The sequence below is a fragment of the Mustelus asterias genome, unplaced genomic scaffold (genome assembly GCF_964213995.1).
Source record: "Mustelus asterias unplaced genomic scaffold, sMusAst1.hap1.1 HAP1_SCAFFOLD_63, whole genome shotgun sequence".
NCBI lineage: Eukaryota > Metazoa > Chordata > Chondrichthyes > Carcharhiniformes > Triakidae > Mustelus > Mustelus asterias.
The window spans coordinates 136,667-156,741 of NW_027590128.1; the positions used below are offsets into that span (position 1 = coordinate 136,667).

At 45.3% G+C, this 20,075-nt stretch overlaps 3 protein-coding genes across 3 annotated transcripts in view; 2 read left to right on the forward strand and 1 right to left on the reverse strand.

Annotated features, from left to right (window-relative positions):
* The window catches only part of LOC144483325 (uncharacterized), a 30,542-nt gene extending 19,269 nt beyond the window's left edge, over window positions 1-11,273 (forward strand). The window contains exon 3 of the mRNA XM_078202042.1: window positions 9,491-11,273. Coding sequence (XP_078058168.1) covers window positions 9,491-9,913 — 423 coding nt within the window. The 3' untranslated portion in view covers window positions 9,914-11,273. The remainder of the gene's footprint in view (window positions 1-9,490) is intronic.
* Window positions 1,710-3,383, reverse strand: LOC144483389 (uncharacterized). Its single transcript, XM_078202113.1, has one exon. It carries the CDS (start codon window positions 2,923-2,925, stop codon window positions 2,506-2,508), a length of 420 nt encoding a protein of 139 aa, XP_078058239.1. The 5' UTR covers window positions 2,926-3,383; the 3' UTR covers window positions 1,710-2,505.
* LOC144483376 (uncharacterized) overlaps window positions 7,254-20,075 on the forward strand; it is a 490,005-nt gene continuing 477,183 nt past the window's right edge. Inside the window, exon 1 of the mRNA XM_078202095.1 lies at window positions 7,254-7,316. The gene's annotated coding sequence lies outside the window, so the exon portion shown is untranslated. The remainder of the gene's footprint in view (window positions 7,317-20,075) is intronic.

Sequence of the window (20,075 nt, forward strand, 5' to 3'; positions counted from 1 at the left end):
TCTGCCCTGACTCTGTGGACAGATAAAGGCCGCATTGACAGATGTTCTCACCAGATTGTTGTGCCTGGATTTATTTTCTGCTCAGAAGTGAGATGTGCGTTTTTGAACCGGCAGCAGAGAAACAGGAAGTTGTGATACCTGAGAATGAAACAACCGGCGTCAGTTTGATGTTATCACCGTGAACAGTCTTCCTGCCTGTGAGGGTGAACTCACTCTGACAGCATCAAGAACAACCACACAGATTGCTGCCGCTCTCAGCATTACATTCACCTCCATTCCCATTTTAAACAATAAAGAAAGGAGATTATTTGGATTTTTAACACATTCACTGAATTGGGAGATGGACTGAGGGTCATCACTGGGAGAAATGAGGAGGAATTAGAGAACAAATGAGTTTTCCCAAAGAGGGTTATTAGAAAAGAGTAGATTTAAAGTGAGTCAGGGCCTGTCAGAGGAAGTGGGAGAGAGAAACAGAGAGGATTGAATCTCCATCAATTAGATGTTTTCTCAGACAGCGAAGAGAGATGAAGTTTGTTTGTGCCTTTTCAGAGAGAGGTAACGAGAGAGAGAAAACAATGAATAAGTTTAAGCAGATCTGAAATAGGAAGGTTAAATGAGTGAGTGTTTGAAAGAAAGATAGAGAGACATTAAGTGATGAACACAGTATCTGAGAGGGAAGAGGTTAAGTGAATGAGAGAGGAGCGAGGTTAGAATGTAAGAGAGATGGAAGGTAACGTGTGAGTGAATGCCTGGAGAGAGAGAGAGAGAGAGATGTTCAGTGAGTGTTAGAGAGATGAGAGAGGTTAAGTGATTGAGTTTCTGAAAGAGAGGAGATGTTGAGTGAGTGAATGTCTGAAAGAGAGGAGAGCAGGTTCACACCCAGGGGTCACTGAGAATGATCAAAATAAGGAGATCACCCAGAAAACTACCAACAGGAAACTTCAGCTGAACACATCACTCATTCTTAAATGGTCAGTCAGGGCTCCGATGCTGCTCAGCTTCTCTCTGTTCTGTTTATAATGGTTAAAGGCTGATAGGAGTGAGGTTTATTTAATAGGATAGTGTATGGGAAGCACACAACAAAACTGAGAATTCTTGGACACACACTGCAGCTCCTTCTCTATCTGGGAATCAAATTGTTGTCTCATTGTCCCAGCAGTTAGCAGGGTCCTTTGAACTTCTCCAGCTGCTACTTTAATGCAGACTTCAACCAATTTATTTGAAGCCAGTTTCTGTTCAATAAACCAGGACTGACACACACACATTAAAATGTTTTACACTTTTTTTCATTCTAAGTCTGGAAACCTAAACCTGCCGTTTCACTCTCAGTCAGGAATAGATCCCAGTTTTACACCAATCTTTGACAGCACGTTTCCCGCATTCACCGTTGTTCTTCCTGACTCTAAACACAGTTGTAAAGGAGCTTCTGTTCTGTGTCTGGGAGCTCTGAACCATGGAAAAGAACGACTGGGACACATTTCTTACACACCTCAGGATTCACCCACGCGGGGACTTTGCTGTCAGTGAAAAGTGACGAAAAAGACCAAAGTGCTGTGTGACCCTCTCAGCGAGACCCTGAAGGACTGTGTCAAGAATGAAGTTCTGTTCCTACTGTATGATCCTCCCTCAGATTGCCCTTTCTGAGCTCCAGCCTGGTGACGTTAAACACTCAAATGGAAAAGACAAAAATCTACAACAATGGTTCAATCAAATGTCTATTTCACATTTATTCAGAATATCAAACCTCAACAGAAGAAAAAAGTCAGAGAGAACATGATTCAGACCTGGATATGATTAACAGCATCAATAAGTGTAGAATCCAAACCTTGCAGTCGTTTGTGAACTCGCCGGTGTGTTAGCAGGTGGGATGACTGAATAAATCCCTTTCCACAGACATTACAGGTGAATGGCCTCTCCCCAGTGTGAACTCGCTGGTGTTTCAGAAGATAAGATAAATGAGAAAATCCCTTCCCACAGACAGAGCAGGTAAATGGCCTCTCCCCACTGTGAACTCTCTGATGTGTCAGCAGGTTGGATGACTGACTGAATCCCTTCCCACACATGGAGCAGGTGAACGGCCTCTCCCCAGTGTGAACTCGCTGGTGATTCAATAGGTTGGATGAACGAGTGAATCCCTTCCCACACACGGAGCAAGTGAATGGCCTCTCCTCACTGTGAACCTGCTGGTGTGTCAGAAGGTTGTATGAACGGGTGAATCTCTTCCCACATTCAGAGCAGGTGAACGGTCGATCCCCTGTATGGAGCTGCTGGTGTATCAGAAGGTTGGATGAATTAATGAATCCCTTCCCACAGTCTGAGCAGGTGAAGGGCCTCTCCCCAGTGTGAATTCTCTGGTGGTTCAATAGGGCAGGTGGACGGCTGAATCCCTTCCCACACACACAGCAGGTGAATGGCCTCTCCCCAGTGTGAGTATATTGGTGCGTCAGCAGATCCTTTTTGTTTTTAAAGCTCTTCGCACAGTGGGAACAATTAAAAAGTTTGTTATCAGAGTGAACAAGTTGATGTGTCTGCAGGTGGGATGACTGAATGAATCCTTTCCCACACAGAGCAGGTGAATGGTCTCTCCCCAGTGTGAATACGTTGGTGCGTCAGCAGATCTTTTTTGCATTTAAAACTCTTCTCACAGTCAGAACATGTAAACATTCTCTCATCTGTGTGAACAAGTTGGTGTGTCACAATGTGGGATGAGCGAGTGAATCCCTTCCCACACACAGGGCAGGTGAACGGCCTCTCCCCAGTGTGAACCCGTCGGTGAGTCAGAAGGTTGTATGAATGGGTGAATCCCTTCCCACAAACAGAGCAGGTGAACGGTCTCTCCCCAGTGTGACTGCGCCGATGAACTTCCAGTTGTGATGGGAAACCGAATCCTTTCCCGCACTCCACACATTTCCACGGTTTCTCCATGGTGCCCTTGTGTTTCTCCAGGTTGGATGATCAGTTCAAGCCACATCCACACACACAACATACACGTAGTTTCACCCTGCTGTGAACTGTGATGTTTTTTCAGGCTGTGTAACTGGTTAAAGCTCTTTCCACATTCAGTTCACTGGAACACTCTCACTCGGGTGTGTGTTTGTCTCGATGCTTTTCCGGTCATACTGATGTTTAATTTATTTGCCCACAGGCAGAACAGACAAATATTTCTCTTTCTATATTCAAAGACCGATGATATTCAGCTCCGAAGGAACTGAATGACTTTGTCAGATGTGATGTCCGGTTTGAGTTTTCTGTCTGCCAATCTTTCACTTCCAATATCCTGTAAAAACAGTTTAGAAAAGTCATCACTGTCAGAACACGATACAAACTCTGAACAGACAATTCTAGTTTCTCTGGAACATTTTTTCCTTTCTTGTTCCCCCAAATCAGTAAATCCCCATCCCACCCACACACTCTCCCTCCTCCCTGGGCTGAAATCCAAACCCATCTCACCATTTCTTTCCTCCACTCCCAGTTTTCTCCCTCCCTCTCCTCTATCTGGATTCAGTTCTCCAGCTCCTGTCTGCAGACTGACAATAAAACCAATGGGTCTTACTGGGGGTGTTGGGGCCTCCAGCGGGTGTTTGTGAATCCTCCCCGCCCACCTCCCAGGGTTTCCTTCCTTCCCAGAGATCAGAGTCCTCATTGATTTGAGGCCAAAGTGTAACCTCTTATTTATTGTCCCCCTCCCCCATCCTCTGATGTGAACCATCCTCCAGTGGCTGAGCCAGGATGGGGCCGTTAACCTGGGCCTGTTCCCGGGAGGGAGGGAGGGAGGGAGAAGCCCCGCAGCTGCAAACCAGGGAGCTGACAATGATTCTGAAGGGTTTGCGGATCCACAAAGTGTTTCCAAATCCTCCCAGCCACCGCCTAACGCTGACTCCGCTTCTCCGGGACAAACAAGCGCCAAGGACAGCAATGACACTGCGCATGCTCCACATCACAATGCCCGGGGACTGATTGACGGCGGCTCCGGACCGATAGGAAGAGGGGGCGGGGCTGGGGGACCGAACGGGAGCGGCTGGTCCTCCAACCAATCGGAGTGAATGAGGGGCGGGACTGGAGGACCGAATGGGAGCGGCTGGTCCTCCAACCAATCGGAATGAATGAGGGGCGGGACCTGGAGCATGCGCAGTGCGGGTGAACCAGATAAACCTGTTGGACTTTAACCTGGTGTTGTTTGACTTGTTGCTGTGTTTACCCCAGTCCAACGCCGGCATCTCCACATCACTGCGGGTAGGGTAACGAACTTTGCAGACGACACAAAGATAAGTGGAAAAGTGAATCGTGTGGAGGACGGAGAAGATCTGCAGAGAGATTTGGACAGGCTGAGTGAGTGGGCGAGGATATGGCAAATGGAGTACAACGTTGAGAAATGCGAGGTTATACACTTTGGAGGAAATAATAACAAATGGGATTACTATCTCAATGGAAACAAATTAAAACATGCTACCGTGCAAAGGGACCTGGGGGTCCTTGTGCATGAGACGCAAAAGCCCAGTCTGCAGGTACAACAGGTGATCAAGAAGGCAAATGGGATGTTGGCCTATATTGCGAAGGGGATAGAATATAAATGATGTGGAGATGCCGGCGTTGGACTGGGGTAAACACAGTAAGAAGTTTAACAACACCAGGTTAAAGTCCAACAGGTTTATTTGGTAGCAAAAGCCACACAAGCTTTCGAGGCTCTGAGCCCCTTCTTCAGGTGAGTGGGAATTCTGTTCACAAACAGAACTTAAGTTCTGTTTGTGAACAGAATTCCCACTCACCTGAAGAAGGGGCTCAGAGCCTCGAAAGCTTGTGTGGCTTTTGCTACCAAATAAACCTGTTGGACTTTAACCTGGTGTTGTTAAACTTCTTACATAGAATATAAAAGCAGGGATGTCTTGATGCACCTGTACAGGGCATTGGTGAGGCCGCAGCTGGAATACTGTGTGCAGTATTGGTCCCCTTATATGAGGAAGGATATATTGGCATTGGAGGGAGTGCAGAGAAGGTTCACCAGGTTGATACCGGAGATGAGGGGTTTGGATTATGAGGAGAGGCTGAGGAGATTGGGTTTGTACTCGTTGGAGTTTAGAAGGATGAGGGGGGATCTTATGGAGACTTATAAGATAATGCGGGGGCTGGATAGGGTGGAGGCGGAGAGATTCTTTCCACTTAGTAAGGAAGTTAAAACTAGAGGACACAGCCTCAAAATAAAGGGGGGTCGGTTTAAGACAGAGTTGAGGAGGAACTTCTTCTCCCAGAGGGTGGTGAATCTCTGGAATTCTCTGCCCACTGAGGTGGTGGAGGCTACCTCGCTGAATATGTTTAAAGCGCGGATGGATGGATTCCTGATCGGTAAGGGTATTAAGGGTTATGGGGATCAGGCGGGTAAGTGGTACTGATCCACGTCAGATCAGCCATGATCTTATTGAATGGCGGGGCAGGCTCGAGGGGCTAGATGGCCTACTCCTGCTCCTATTTCTTATGTTCTTATGTTCTTATGTAATGGCGACGGACGGCCGGTTTTAGTTTGGAAGCGAGATCAATACGAGGTAGAGGGCGGCGTGCGGGGAATGATAAATGTGGCGGGTGGGTCGAGAGGCTTTGTAAACATGTTGTTCAAACCCAAACCCCGGAAATGAACTTCCCGGTTCCCCCCCTTTGTACCAAATGGAGCGGCAGCTTGTAGTGTTAGACCCGGGCTGACTGCCGCCATTGAGGCTGCATGTGGGAGGCCGGCAGGGATTGTGATCGGAGAGTGAAGCCCTGACGTCACAATGGAATGGGTGAGGGTGTGACGTCACAATGGAATGGGTGAGGGTGTGACGTCACCATGGAATGGGTGAGGGTGTGACATCACAATGGAATGGGTGAGGGTGTGACGTCACAATGGAATGGGTGAGGGTGTGAGGTCACAATGGAATGGGTGAGGGTTCCAGATGAGCTGAGACTGGGCTGGAGTCTGGCGATGGCACTGACATGTGGCCCGGTGGCACAGTGGTTAGTGCAGCTGCCTAACAGCGCCAGGGACCCGGGTTCAATTCCAGCCTCGGGTCACTGTCTGTGCAGAGTTTCTACATTCTCCCCGTGTCTGTGTGGGTTTCTTCCGGATGTTCCGGTTTTCCTTCCACAGTCCAAAGATGTGCCGGCGTTGGACTGGGGTAAGCACAGTAAGTAATCTCACAACACCAGGTTAAAATCCAACAGGTTTATTTGGTAGCACAAGCCACAAGCTTTCAGAGCACTGCCCCTTCATCAGGTGAGTGGGAGTTCTGTTCACAAACAGGGCATATAAAGACACAAACTCAATTTACAAGATAATGGTTGGAATACGAGTCTTTAAACGTAATCAAGTCTTAAAGGTACAGACAATGTGAGTGGAGAGAGGGTTAAGCACAGGTTAAAGAGATGTGTATTGTATCCAGCCAGGACAGTTAGTGAGATTTTGCAAGCCCAGGCAAGTCGTGGGGGTTACAGATAGTGTGACATGAACCCAAGATCCCGGTTGAGGCCGTCCTCATGTGTGATTGACAGATCCATGCTCACTGCTTCTTGCCCTGGATGCAGAGAGCTGAAAATTTCCATGCAGGATGCCAGACAGATAAATGTCTACATTACTGGAGTAAAAATGTGTGGAATATACAGACCGAATTCACTTCATTTCCTTCAGTTGCTGCAAGTCCCCAACTTCCCCCAGAATGAGAAAAGAAATGGAAAGGGGGAAACATTGATTTCCTCCCAGATGTTGAACAGAGGAGGGAGTTTCACTCTGAAGCTCATTGGACAACTTCCGCATTGTGACGTCACAATAGTGTCCTGCCTGAATCAGCCAATAGGAATCACTCTGCTTCGCGGTGACGTCTCCGGGTTCCAGTTCTCAGGCCCGGGCGCGCGGACCCAGGAGCCCCGCCCCCACCCATTGTTCCCCTCCCCCTACACCTCCTTGAACCAAGGTTTCCAGGCAACCGGCTGACGGCTCCAGCAAGAGCGAGAAGCCGCTCAGTGAGCTCTCCCTCCCCCCGGCCCAGGACGACACATGTGCGAGGGAGAGGGGAAGCTGCGCATGTGCGGGGGAGAACCCACCCTCTGATCTTCATGCTGAGGTGTTGACCAATGGGAAGAGTTGGAGGACCGGAAGGACTCTGGTCTTCCAGCCAATCAGAGTGTGGGCTTTGTGTGAATGAAGATTGATCTTCAGACAGACTCAAACTTCCTCCTGTCTCAAACATCTGTGAGTAAAACACTTTCTCTTCAACCCCCTTTCCATTTCTTTTCTCATTCTGGGGGAAATTGGGGACTTGCAGCAACTGAAGAGAAAGGAAGTGAATCCAGTGAGGGTGCAGACTCTGGAAAGGTTGGTCCAGGTTTCTCGCTCTCTCGAACCAGAAAATGATCCATTTCTGCCCACTGTTTGCTGTTAGCCAATCTTCTATCCACGCCAATATGTTATCCCCACAGCATGAACTTTTATTTGCTGCAATAACCTTTGATGTGGCACCTCATCAAATGTCTTCTGGAAATCTGAGTACAGCACATCCACCGGTTTCCCTTTATCCAATGCCCGATGGGGAATTTTAGAAAATTGAACAACACATCAACGATCTCACTCTGTTAAGACCCGAGAATGAAGCCCAGCAGGACCCGAGGACTCATCAGCCCACAGCTCCAACAGTTTGCTGAGGACCACTTCCCTGGGAATTGTGCTTTTTCAGAGTTCATCCCACACTTCTGTTTTCTGATTTCCAGCTGTTTCTGAGTTTTAACTGTATCCTCTATTGTGAACACCGAGGCAAAATACTTGTTCAATTCATCTCCCAGCTCCTTATTTTTCATTATCAATTCCTGGACTCACTTTCTATTAGACAGTTAAGAAATGAGGTGGAGCAAGTGACTGAAGTGTCAGTCAGGGAGCACTATTGGGAGCACCAATAGTTTCAAAATAGTTCAGGAAAAAGGTAGGACAGGTCCACAGGTCAAGGCCCTAAACTGGAGCAGGGCCACTTTTGTGGGCATTAGGCAGGATCGAGCAGATGTCGATTAGGTGAGTTTGTTTGAAGGGAAAGGAATGACTGGCAAATGGGAGGTTTTAAAAGTGTGATATCAAGAATCCAGGGGCAGTATATTCCTGTTAAGATGAAGGGAAAGAATGGTAAATTTAAGGATCTCTGGCAGACAAGGGACATTGAGGCTCTGGTCAGGTAAAAGAAGGAAGCATACATTGGGTTTAGGCAATCGGGGACAAGTGAATCACTCTGACTATAAAAAGTGTAAGAAAATACTGAGGAGGGAAATCAGGAGGACAAAAAGAGGGTATGATATGGATCTGGCAGGTAAGATTAAAGAAAATTCCAAGAGGTTCTATAGCTATATTAAGAGTAAGACGGTGGCTAGAGAGAGAATAGATCCCCTTAAAAATCAGTATGGCCATCTGTGTGTGGAGCTACAGGAGATGGGTGAGATTTTTAATGAATACTTCTCCTCTGTGTTTACTGCGGAGAGCACCATGGGGGCTAAAGAAATAAGGGAAACAAGTGGTGATGTCTTGGGCACACGCTCGTTACTTGGGAGGAGGTATCTGCAGCCTTATAAAAGCAAATTACTGCGGATGCTGGCGTCTGAAACCAAGGGAGAAAATGCTGGAAAATCTCAGCAGGTCTAGCAGCATCTGTAAGGAGAGAAAAGAGCTGATGTTTCTTGACGAAATGACCCTTTGTCAAAGCTCTGAAACATCAGTTCTTTTCTCTCCATCCAGGTGCTGCCAGACCTGCTGAGAATGGGGAGAGAGTGTGTGGGATGGAGATTTACAGCTTTTGGGGAATGAGAGAGGAAAGAATGTTCCATAGAAATTGTTCTGAATTTCTATCCTGTACTGACACTGATGACTTTTGGAAACTCATTTTCAGGATATTGAAAGAGGAATCACAGGCCGAAATCTCAAACGTCATGTCTCGGCGTGACAGAATCGTGTTCCTTGGGACCTCAATATCATCGGACTTTGAATCCAGAAGGAGAAATGATTGTCCAGTCTGTCGATTTGAAAAGATTTGAAATGTCAGTGTGAGTGAAAAAGCATCAACACACTGCCACACTTGAGTGAGAGTGTTCCAATGCACTGACTAAAGAGCTTCAACCAGTTACACAGTCTGAATAAATATCACACCATTCACAGCGGTAGAGACTGTAATCTTGTCCTGTGTGTGGACGAAGTTTCAACTGATTGTCCACCCAAGAGTGAGGCAAGGAAACCTGCACCATGGAGAAACCATGGAAATGTGGGGACTGTGGGAAGGGATACAGAGCCCCATGTCTGCTGGAAGCTCATCGGCGCAGCCACACTGGGGAGAGGCTGTTCATCTGCCCTGAGTGTGAGAAGGGATTTAATCAGTTCTCCAGCTTACGGACACACCAACGAGTTCACACTGGGGAGAGACCATTCACCTGCTCTCAATGTGGGAAGGGATTCATTCAGTCATCCCACCTGCGGACACACCAGCGAGTTCACACTGGGGAGAGGCCATTCACCTGCTCTCAGTGTGGGAAGGGATTCACTCAGTTATCCAGCCTGCAGACACACCAGCGAGTTCACACTGGGGAGAGGCCATTCACCTGCTCTCAGTGTGGGAAGGGATTCACTCAGTTATCCAGCCTGCAGACACACCAGCGAGTTCACACTGGGGAGAGGCCGTTCACCTGCTCTCAGTGTGGGAAGGGATTCACTCGGTTACCCGACCTGCGGACACACCAGCGAGTTCACACAGGGGAGAAACCATTCACCTGCTCTCAGTGTGGGAAGGGCTTCACTCGGTCATCCACCCTGCGGACACATCAACCAGTCCACACTGGGGAGAGGCCATTCACCTGCTCTCAGTGTGGGAAGGGTTTCAGCGTTTCATCCCGGCTGCTGAGACACCAGCGAGTTCACGAGTGATGACAGGGGTTGGATTCTGCTGTTATTGTTTCTGCTCTCAGTTGCATCCAGGATTGCATTTTGTTCATTCTCACAGTTGGTCAATGGGAAGGGTCAGAGGGTTTCTTTGTGCTGGACTGGCCGGTCTCAGCCTCCAGTGGGCTGATGCTCTTTGAACCTTTTTGTGAATACCTGGTTTCAAATGTCACAAGGATCACAGAGTGACAGGGTGTTAGGAAGTTTAGAGATATTGAGTCAGAAGAAAACAGAGGTTGGCAGTGCAAAGGTACATTTCTGAATGGAGGGCTGTGACAAGTGACGTTCCTCAGGGATCAGTGCTGGGACTTTTGCTGTTTGTAATATATATAAATGATTTGGAGGAAAATGTAACTGGTTTGATTGGTAAGTTTGTGGACGACACAAAGGTTGGTGGAATTGCGGATAGCGATGGGGACTGGCAGAGGATACAGCAGGATATAGATCAGTTGGAGACTTGGGCAGAGAGATGGCAGATGAAGTTTAATCCGGACAAATGTGAGGTAATGCATTTTGGAAGGTCTAATACAGATGGGAAATATACAGTCAATGGAGAACCCTTCAGAGTATTCATAGGCAGAGGGATCTGGGTGTACAGGTGCACAGGTTATTGAAAGTGGCAATGAGGTGGAGAAGATAATCAAGAAGGCATACGGCATGCTTGCCTTCTTCGGCCGGGGCATTGAGTTTAAAAATTGGTAAGTCATGTTGCAGCTTTATAGAACCTTAGTTAGACCGCACTTGGAATCTAGTGTTCATTTCTGGTCACCACACTACCAGAAGGAAGTGGGGGCTTTGGAGAGGGTATGGAAAATATTTACCAGGATGTTGCCTGGTAGCATTAGCTATGAGGAGAGGTTGGAGAAACTTGGTTTGTTCTCACTGGAACAACGGAGGTTGAGGGGGGCGACCTGATAGAAGTCTACAAGATTATGAGGGTCATGGACAGAGTGGATAATCAGACGCTTTTTCCCAGGGTGGAAGAGTCAATTACTAGAGGCATAGGTTTAAGGTGCGAGGGGCAAGGTTTAAAGGAGATGTACAAGGCAGGTTTTTTACACAGAGCGTGGTGGGTGCCTGGAACCCGTTGCCGGGGAAGGTAGTGGAAGCAGATACGGCAGTGACTTTTAAGATGTGTCTTGACAAATATATGAATAGCATAGGAACAGAGGGATATGGTCCCCGGAAAGGTAGGGGGTTTTAGTTCAGACGGGCAGCATGGTTGCTGCAGGCTTGGAGGGCCAAAGGGCTTGTTCCTGTGCTGTAATTTTCTTTGTTCTTCATTCTGTTTGGAACATCCCAAATGCCCATCCAATTTCCTTTTTAATTGTTTATTGTCGCTACTTCCTCCACCCTTGTAGGCAGCGAGTTCCAGGTCATCACCATTCACTGCATCAGAATATTCTTCCTCACATCTCCACCGCCCCCCCCCCCCCCCGCCCCCCACTCCCCCTCCCTTGCATCTCTGACCCAAAACAAGAAATCTGTGTCCCCCCTCGTCCTTGTCCCATCAGCTAATGGGAACAGCTTTTCTTTGTCCACCTTATCTAAACCTGTCAGAACCTTGTCCACCTCTATCAAATCTCCCCTCAACCTCCTTTGCTCCAAGGAAAACAACACCAGCCTGACATTGACAATAAAGAACAAACTAACAGAATATGTTACTGTCTGAAATCAAATGGGAATGTTTAATTTCTGTTTTAAAGATATTGTGAATATATTGTCCTGGACAATAAAGGAATTGGAATAACTCACCTTGGGTGTGGTTGAATGGAATATGTCAACTGATATCCACCTGCAGTCTAGTGAAAGTCTGGAATATGTAGCTGGAACTCCCTTCCTAACAGAACTGTGGGTGTACGTACACCTCAGGCATTGCAGCAGTTCAAGAAGGCACCCTTGGGGTTGGGGTTGACCATGGCCAAGGCAGCTACATACAGCCACATATTCTGTTATAATTGAAGGACTGCAGATTGAATGTGAGGCATTGTGGGACTGGACTATCTTGACCATATTCCTGTGACTGCCCGGAAACACGTGTCTATTTTAAAGAACAAAGAACAATACAGCACAGGAACAGGCCCTTCGGCCCTCCAAGCCTGCACCGATCATGTGTTCCTAACGAGACCATCCGTTTGTATCCCTCTATTCCCAGTCTGTTCATATGGTTATCATTAAAATACGTCCCATGCATATCTGTATTGAACCTTGCCCCCCCTTACCTTGAACTTGTGACCCCTTCTGTTTGTCGTTTCTGACCTGGGAAAAAGCTTCCAACTGTTCACCCTATCTATGCCCTTCATAATTTTATAAACTTCTATTAGGCCGCCCCTCCACCTCTGTTTTTCCAGGGAGAACAACCCTAGTTTACTCAATCTCTCCTCATAGCTAATACCCTCCATACCAGGCAACATCCTGGTTAACCTTTTCTGCACTCTCTCCAAAGCCTCCACGTCCTTCTGGTAGTGTGGCGACCAGAACTGGACGCAGTATTCCAAATGCGGCCGAACCAACGTTCTATACATCTGCACCATCAGACCCCAACTTTTATACTCTATGCCCCGTCCAATAAAAGCAAGCATGCCATATGCCTTCTTCACCACCCTTTCCACCTGTGTTGCCACCTTTAAGGTTCTGTGGACTTGCACATCCAGATCCCTCTGCGTGTCTATACTCCTGATGGTTCTGCCATTTATTGTATAGCTCCCCCTGCATTAGATCTACTAAAATGCATCACTTCGCATTTATCTGGATTAAGTTCCATCTGCCATTTCTCCGCCCAATTTTCCAGCCTATCTATGTCCTGCTGTATTCTCTGACAATGTTCATCACAATCCACAACTCCAGCAATCATTGTGTCGTCCGCAAACTTACTAATCAGACTTGCTACATCTTCTTCCAAATCATTTATATATATCACAAACAGCAGAGGTCCCAATACAGAGCCCTGCGGAACACCACTAGTCACAGACCTCCAATCAGAAAAAGACCCCTCCGCTGCTACCCTCTGTCTTCTATGGCCAAACCAGTTCTGTACCCATCTAGCGAGCTCACCTTTGATCCCGTGAGATTTAACCTTTTGCACCAGCCTGCCATGAGGGACCTTGTCAAATGCTTTACTAAAATCCATGTAGACGACATCCACGGCCCTTCCCTCGTCAGTCATTTTTGTCACCGCCTCAAAAAACTCAACCAAATTTGTGAGGCATGACCTCCCTCGCACAAAACCATGTTGTCTATTGCTAATGAGATTATTCAGTTCTAAATGTGTACAGATCCTATCTCTAAGAATCTTCTCCAACAATTTCCCTACCACGGACGTCAAGCTCACTGGCCTATGATTACCCGGGTTATCCTTGCTACCCTTCTTAAATAACGGGACCACATTTGCTATTCTCCAATCCTCTGGGACCTCACCTGTGTCCAATGAAGAAACAAAGATTTCTGTTAGAGGCCCAGCAATTTCATCTCTTGTCTCTCTCAGTAACTGGAAGTCCCTCCCTAACAGCACTGTGGGTGTACGTACACCTCAGGCATTGCAGCAGTTCAAGAAGGCACCCTTGGGGTTGACCATGGCCAAGGCAGCTACATACAGCCACATATTGTGTTATAATTGAAGAACTGCAGATTGAATGTGAGGCATTGTGGGACTGGACTATCTTGACCATATTCCTGTGACTGCCCGGAAACTCATGTGTCTATTTTAGTTTAAAATTGAGGATTTCTGGGAATAATGTCTCAGATGGTGGCCAGATTATCAAATTCAGTTCTCTCAAATAATTCATAGACAAAGAAACAAGTATCTCCAAGAGAAAACTGTCACCTCATTCATCTCATCTCGACTTCCCTTTCACTCAAATCTTCATAAACACCCAAATGTATGGATTCCTTTAAACTACACTTTCAGGAGTTCTCGAGAATCTTTAGAGTTAAATAAATCATTAAATATTCTCATAATATCTTTTAACAGAAACCAAACATTTCTGTTTGATTCCAGGCATTATCAACTTTGTTCTTTCCCTTAAACACCAGGTAATTTCCATTTTAAATGCTTGAAATAGCAACTCACATCAGATATTTATCAATTCCAATCTCAAAAGCAGGCTTGTTGGCTTTCTGAAAAGTAAAGTCTTTTATTCTCTGCTTTAATTCTCAAAACTGCTGCCTTCACTCGGATTGTTCGTGAGTGAAACCGTCATCACCTGTTTAAAAAAACCCCATAAACAATCCATCTGGCTCTGGCCAAGATCCCAGTGAGTTAATGTGTCCAATCACAGGTTACATTAAAAAACAAAGGCTGTGTGGAGATTTATAAAAATCAGCTGTCTGCTGAAAGGGTTAACTTCTCTGTGGAACCGAGAGAGGCGGGGAGTGGGCAGAGGAAACTTGGCAATTGTGTCAATTTACATAATTTAAAAAACTTCTCTCATGTTATTTTCTTCAATTTTGTTCAAATTTCATCTCTTTTATCTATCCTTTTTTGAACACCAATTTCAATTTTCAATATTTGCTACTTAATCAAAGTTGAAAGAAATACTTTGTGAAATGTGTTGTTAACTGAATCTCAACAATTTTAACTCAAATGTTTTGGAAAGTTGGAACTGGTTTGCTGCCAAACTGCAGCCTTATCTTTCTGTTTTGGGAGCAAATTGTCCTTCACAATTCTAACCCTGAACAAGTTAATTTCAAACCCAAATACATTCCTTTCACATTTTAGTACAGTCTGAATTTATTTCAAACAGAAACTCACGGCTGTTCAAATTAGATTAATTTTTATTCCCTTTCCAAACTAATTCTTCGAATCTGTGATGCCTGCAAACAACGCCCTGCCTCAACAATTATGACTCAAATGTACGGTATTCCTTCAACTGAGCAAACCAACTTGGAGTAAGCGTTGTGGATCATGACGGTGCAAAGGTCATGGCTAACCTCACACACCTGCATTCCCTTATCACACAGGAGAGGCAGAGGAGAGGGAGGAGTGCTTTCAGTGATTCTTTTTTTGGAGAAAACAACTACATCTGCTCACTGGTGACTGATTTGTGTCTCAGGTTGTTTGATGTTAGCTAAACATTGGGAGTGGTCTGCTTCAGGGGAGGTGTCACTTTGTGGCTGAATTACCTTTCTCAAAGTCCCCATGGCATCTTCTAACTCTTCACTTGATCTGATATTTTCTGATTGTAAATCAATATCTTGTTCCAGAGTTTGGCCGAACAGCAGTAGATTTTTCTGAGCTCCACTCACCCTATCATCTGCCCCCTGTTCCCAATGTAACTGATTGTCCCGGTCAGACGTGCTCTCCTGCCAGCAATCAGCTCCATTCTGCAGCTTATCCACCAGTTCCCTCAACTCTTTATATTTTGTACTCAGCTGGGAGGCACAGGTTTCCAATGTAACTGTAAATTAATTTATTCTGGACTTTTTCCAACTCGCTATTTCCTTTCTGAATCTCTTTAGAAAACCTATCAAGGACCCGCTCGTAATCTCCGTCACATTCTTCTCCACCTCCCAGGGTATCTTTTATTCCTGATGCCGTTGACTCCATTGTCAAACTGTCAGTCACATTGTAGCAGATGCCAAAGCCATTGTTGTATTTGCTTTTTTGAGGCAGCAGTGCTAACCACTGTGCCACTGGATGGAATGCTGGCCCAGTGGAGAGATACATAGAAACTAGAAGCAGGAGAAGGCCATTCGGCCCCTTGAGCCTGTTCCACCACTCATCTTCATCATGGCTGATCATCGAATTCAATTTCCTGATTCCACCCCCCCACCGCCCGCCCGCCTCCCATATCCCTTGATCCCGTTAGCCCCAAGAGTATATCTCATATCTTCTTGAAATCAGACAATGTTTTGGCCTCAACTATAGGGTGACATGGTGGCACAGTGGTTAGCACTGCTGCCTCACAGCGCCAGGCATTTAATTCCAGCCTTGGGTGAGTGTCTGTGTGGAGTTTGCATGTTCTCCCTGTGTCTGCATGGGCTTCCTCCGGGTGCTCCAGTTTCCACCCACAGACCAAAGATGCCCAGGTGCGGTGGATTTGCAATGTTGAATTCCCTCTTAGTATCCCAAGCTGTGTGGGTTAGATAGGTTAGCCATGGAAAATGTGTGAGATTACAGGGATAGGGCAGGGGAGAGGGCCTGGGTAAGGTGCTCTGTTAGACAGATGGTGCAGACTCGATGGGCCGAATGGTCCCTTCTGCACTGGAGGGATTCTATGATTCAATGAACACAGGAATGGTCAGAATTATTTCACATGTCCCAAATTTTAAATAACCATTACAATTAAAACTCTCTCATACTCACATGTGTGAGTTTGAATCCGGATTAAAATTCCCACATGTTTAGCAAAGTATCCTGGAATCATGTCTCTGGCCAGTAAATGTGGCTCTAGGTTCACAACTTTTGTGAAAAAAAGCTTTATTAATTACACGTCCTTGATTTAAATCTGTTTGACATGTGAGTATGAGAGAGTTTTAATTGTAATGGTTATTTAAAATTTGGGACATGTGAAATAATTCTGACCATTCCTGTGTTCATTGAATCATAGAATCCCTCCAGTGCAGAAGGGACCATTCGGACCATCGAGTCTGCACCATCTCTCTAACAGAGCACCTTACCCAGGCCCTCTCCCCTGCCCTATCCCTGTAATCTGTTTGATTTAAATCACAGACAGAAAACCTGAAAGCTTGAAGCATTCAACCCACAAATATCATCCATGCACAAGCAGAGAAACTTAGCATGTGCTTTACAACAACGACGACCAAAATTAATTCCTTAAGCGTTCTTGTGGTTCTGTTTCGAAACTTCCAGAAATGCCTTCAATTAAAGACTCAAGATAAGGTTAATTCCCCAGAAAGATAAACCTTAACAAATGTAGCCCAAAACAATGATAAAACACATCTACAAACATCCACATAAAACAAATGAAACACACAGGTTCTCACAGCTCGTAAATTTCAAACAATGAATCCTCAGCATTCTCTCTCACAGCTATAGCTTCTTGAAGCGACAGAGCACTACAAACGTTTCACAATATACATTAATGATTTGGAAGATGGAACTGAAGGCACTGTTGCTAAGTTTGCAGATGATACAAAGATATGTGGAGGGACAGGTAGTATTGAGGGAGCAGGGGGGCTGCAGAAGGACTTTGATGGGCTCGGAGAGTGGCAAAGTGGCAGATGGAATACAATGTGGAAAAGTGTGAGATTATGCACTTGGGTAGGAGGAATGGAGTCATCGACTATTTTCTAAATGGGGAAATGCTTCGGCAATCAGAAGCACAAAGGGACTTGGGAGTCATTGTTCAAGATTCTCTTAAAGTTAACGTGCAGGTTTAGTTGGCAGTTCGGAAGGCAGATGCAATGTTAGCATTCATGTCAAGAGGGTTAGAATACAAGAGTAGGAATGTACTTCTGAGGCTGTATAAGGCTCTGGTCAGACCCCATTTGGAGTATTGTGAGCAGTTTTGAGCCCCACATCTAAGGAAGGATATGCTGGTCTTGGAAAGGATCTGGAGGAGCTTCACAAGAATGATCTCTGGAATGAAGAGCTTGTCGTATGAAGAATGGTTGAGGACTCCGGGCCTGCACTCATTGGAGTTTAGAAGGATGAGGGGAGATCTTATTGAAACTTAGTAGGAAAAAACTAGAACTAGAGGGCACAACCTCAGGCTAAAGGGATGATCCTTTAAAACAGAGATGAGGAGGAGTTTCTTCAGCCAGAGAGTGGTGAATCTTTGGAACTCTTTGCCGCAGAAGGCTGTGAAGGTCAGTTCGTTGAGTGTCTGTAAGACAGAGATAGATAGGTTCTTGATTAATAAGGGGATCAGGGGTTATGGGGAAAAGGCAGGAGAATGGGGATGAGAAAAATATCAGCCATGATTGAATAGCGGAGAAGACTCGATGGGTCTGGTGGCCTATTTCTGCTCCTATGTCTTATGGTCTAAGTTCACAACTCCTTGATTAAAATAAGACACAAGATCCTTCATTCCACTTCATTATAACTTAAACTTTTTTTTAGCCAACTTCCAAGGCCTGATTTTATCGGAAACATCAAGTCTTTGTTGATTTAAAATCCCAAACATGTTGCCAGCTGCAAAATCTTTGTTCTTTATCTGGGGTTGAGGTGACAACACGATAAAATCCTCACAGTTCTTCCAAATTCCTCCAGGCTCCGCTTAAAATTTCCACGTTTCACTGGTTCCCATAAATCCTCAATCAAAAACTAAAATAGACACATGAGTTTCCAGGTGATTTACAAAGAAATGAACTGTCTGCTGAAAGGGTTAACTTTTCTACAGAACCTAAAGGGGTCGGGAGTGAGCAGAAAAAACTTGGCCCACAATTACTTCACTTTACATATGATGGGGGTTTTTCTCGGAGGCTAAGGATTGAGCTGAACCCAGTTAATACAAAGATTTGCAAAAGACAGTATACTGGTTAAAGGCATTACTTATTGAGAAAGGCAGCTGGGCAGTCCAATTCCTTTCTAAAGTTACAATACATTGGCCATGTAGTTATACTATTTTGAAAGTTCATTTCATCCTCCCACTCTGCCATCCTAACTGGATGCTCCAATCATGTTCATGCACAATATTTACCTTGGCCAATAACATCCTATCTTCTGGAAGAATGGGAATTCATTGGTCTGTAGAATCTGAAAGTTCCTGCCCACTGTTACTTTGCAACATTCACTTACGTAGGTCCAGAGGGTTCAAAGGTTGCTTTCTAACTGACTCTCAGCACGGGCGACACAGTGGCACAGTGGTTAGCACTGCTGCCTCACAGCGTCAGGGACCCGAGTTCGATTCCCGGCTTGGGTCACTGTCTGTGTGGAGTTTGCACATTCTCCCCGTGTCTGCGTGGGTTTCCTCTGGGTGCTCAGGTTTTCTCCCACAATCCAAAGATGTGCCGGTTAAGTGGATTAGACATGCTAAATTGCCCCTTAGTGTCAGGCGGACTAGCTAGGGTAAATGGGGATAGGGCCTGGGTGGGATTCTGGTTGGTGCAGATTTGATGGGCCAAATGGCCTCCTTCTGCACTGTAGGATTCTGTAACTCTGTGATAACTTCTATTACAGAGCTTATAGGGTTCAAAAGTTCCTTTCCACTGTCTGCTGAGCCATCCCTTATCAGTAAAAAATGAATAATTCTATTCATTCTAATGTCTGGGAAGCAAGTATTTTCTATAACTCATACTGATAAAAACTGTGTTCTGTGGCTTCACCGTTCTGAAAGAATGTGGCCTGTCTCACTCAGCTTTTATCCCATTATGCTTTAGGGCAGTCTGCAGTTTGGCCAAGGTATACATTTTAGTACAAAAAGTATATTTAAATCTGAAATACATGTTTAAATTCTCTACCAGTGGTTATATGTGTCTCTATGCAGACAGTACCTTTGTATAATATAAATAAGGCACATTGTGGTCCTTATTCTACATTAGTCTAAGTCAGTCCACCCTGTTTCAATAGCCTTTATTAGTTTTTAATCTCAAGGTATTCTGAACCCCTCTAACAAAATAACTTTAAAAAATTTAAAGTTTATAATTAGTCTCAAGTAAGCTTACATTAACACTGCAATGAAGTTACTGTAAAAAATCCCCTCTCTAACAACAAAAGAAACTTGATTTTAAACTTCATCTATGAATTTTTTTGTTATATTCTCAACCTATTTTAATTTGATCAGTTTTTGTTAGGGATGGGTAATTTCTGTTCTTTATAAACTGGTTCACTCATTTTGTTAATTCTACATGGGCTCGGAGAATCAGAACCCAGACTCTATCATCCATATCCTTTTTCTCCTTTTGCCACCACTTTCTCTCTGTTTTGCGGGAGGATCGTGGGGATTCCAATCAGACCGAATCATTTATTATAAAAGTAAAACAAAAACAGAAAATGCTGGAAAATCCCAGCAGATCTGACAGTATCTGTAGGGAGAGAATCGAGCCAACGTTTCAAGTCTGGAAGACCCTTCATCAGAGCTCCTATGAAGTGTCACCTCGACTCAAAATGTTGGCTCTATTCTCAAATCGTTTTATCGTTAAGTTTCTTGTTCTTAGTTTCCAAAAGACAGGTAAGAAATCTGTCTGGTGCCCACTCGAGCTCTGATTTGTCACTGGCCATGCTTGGGTAAGATTATAACCATTA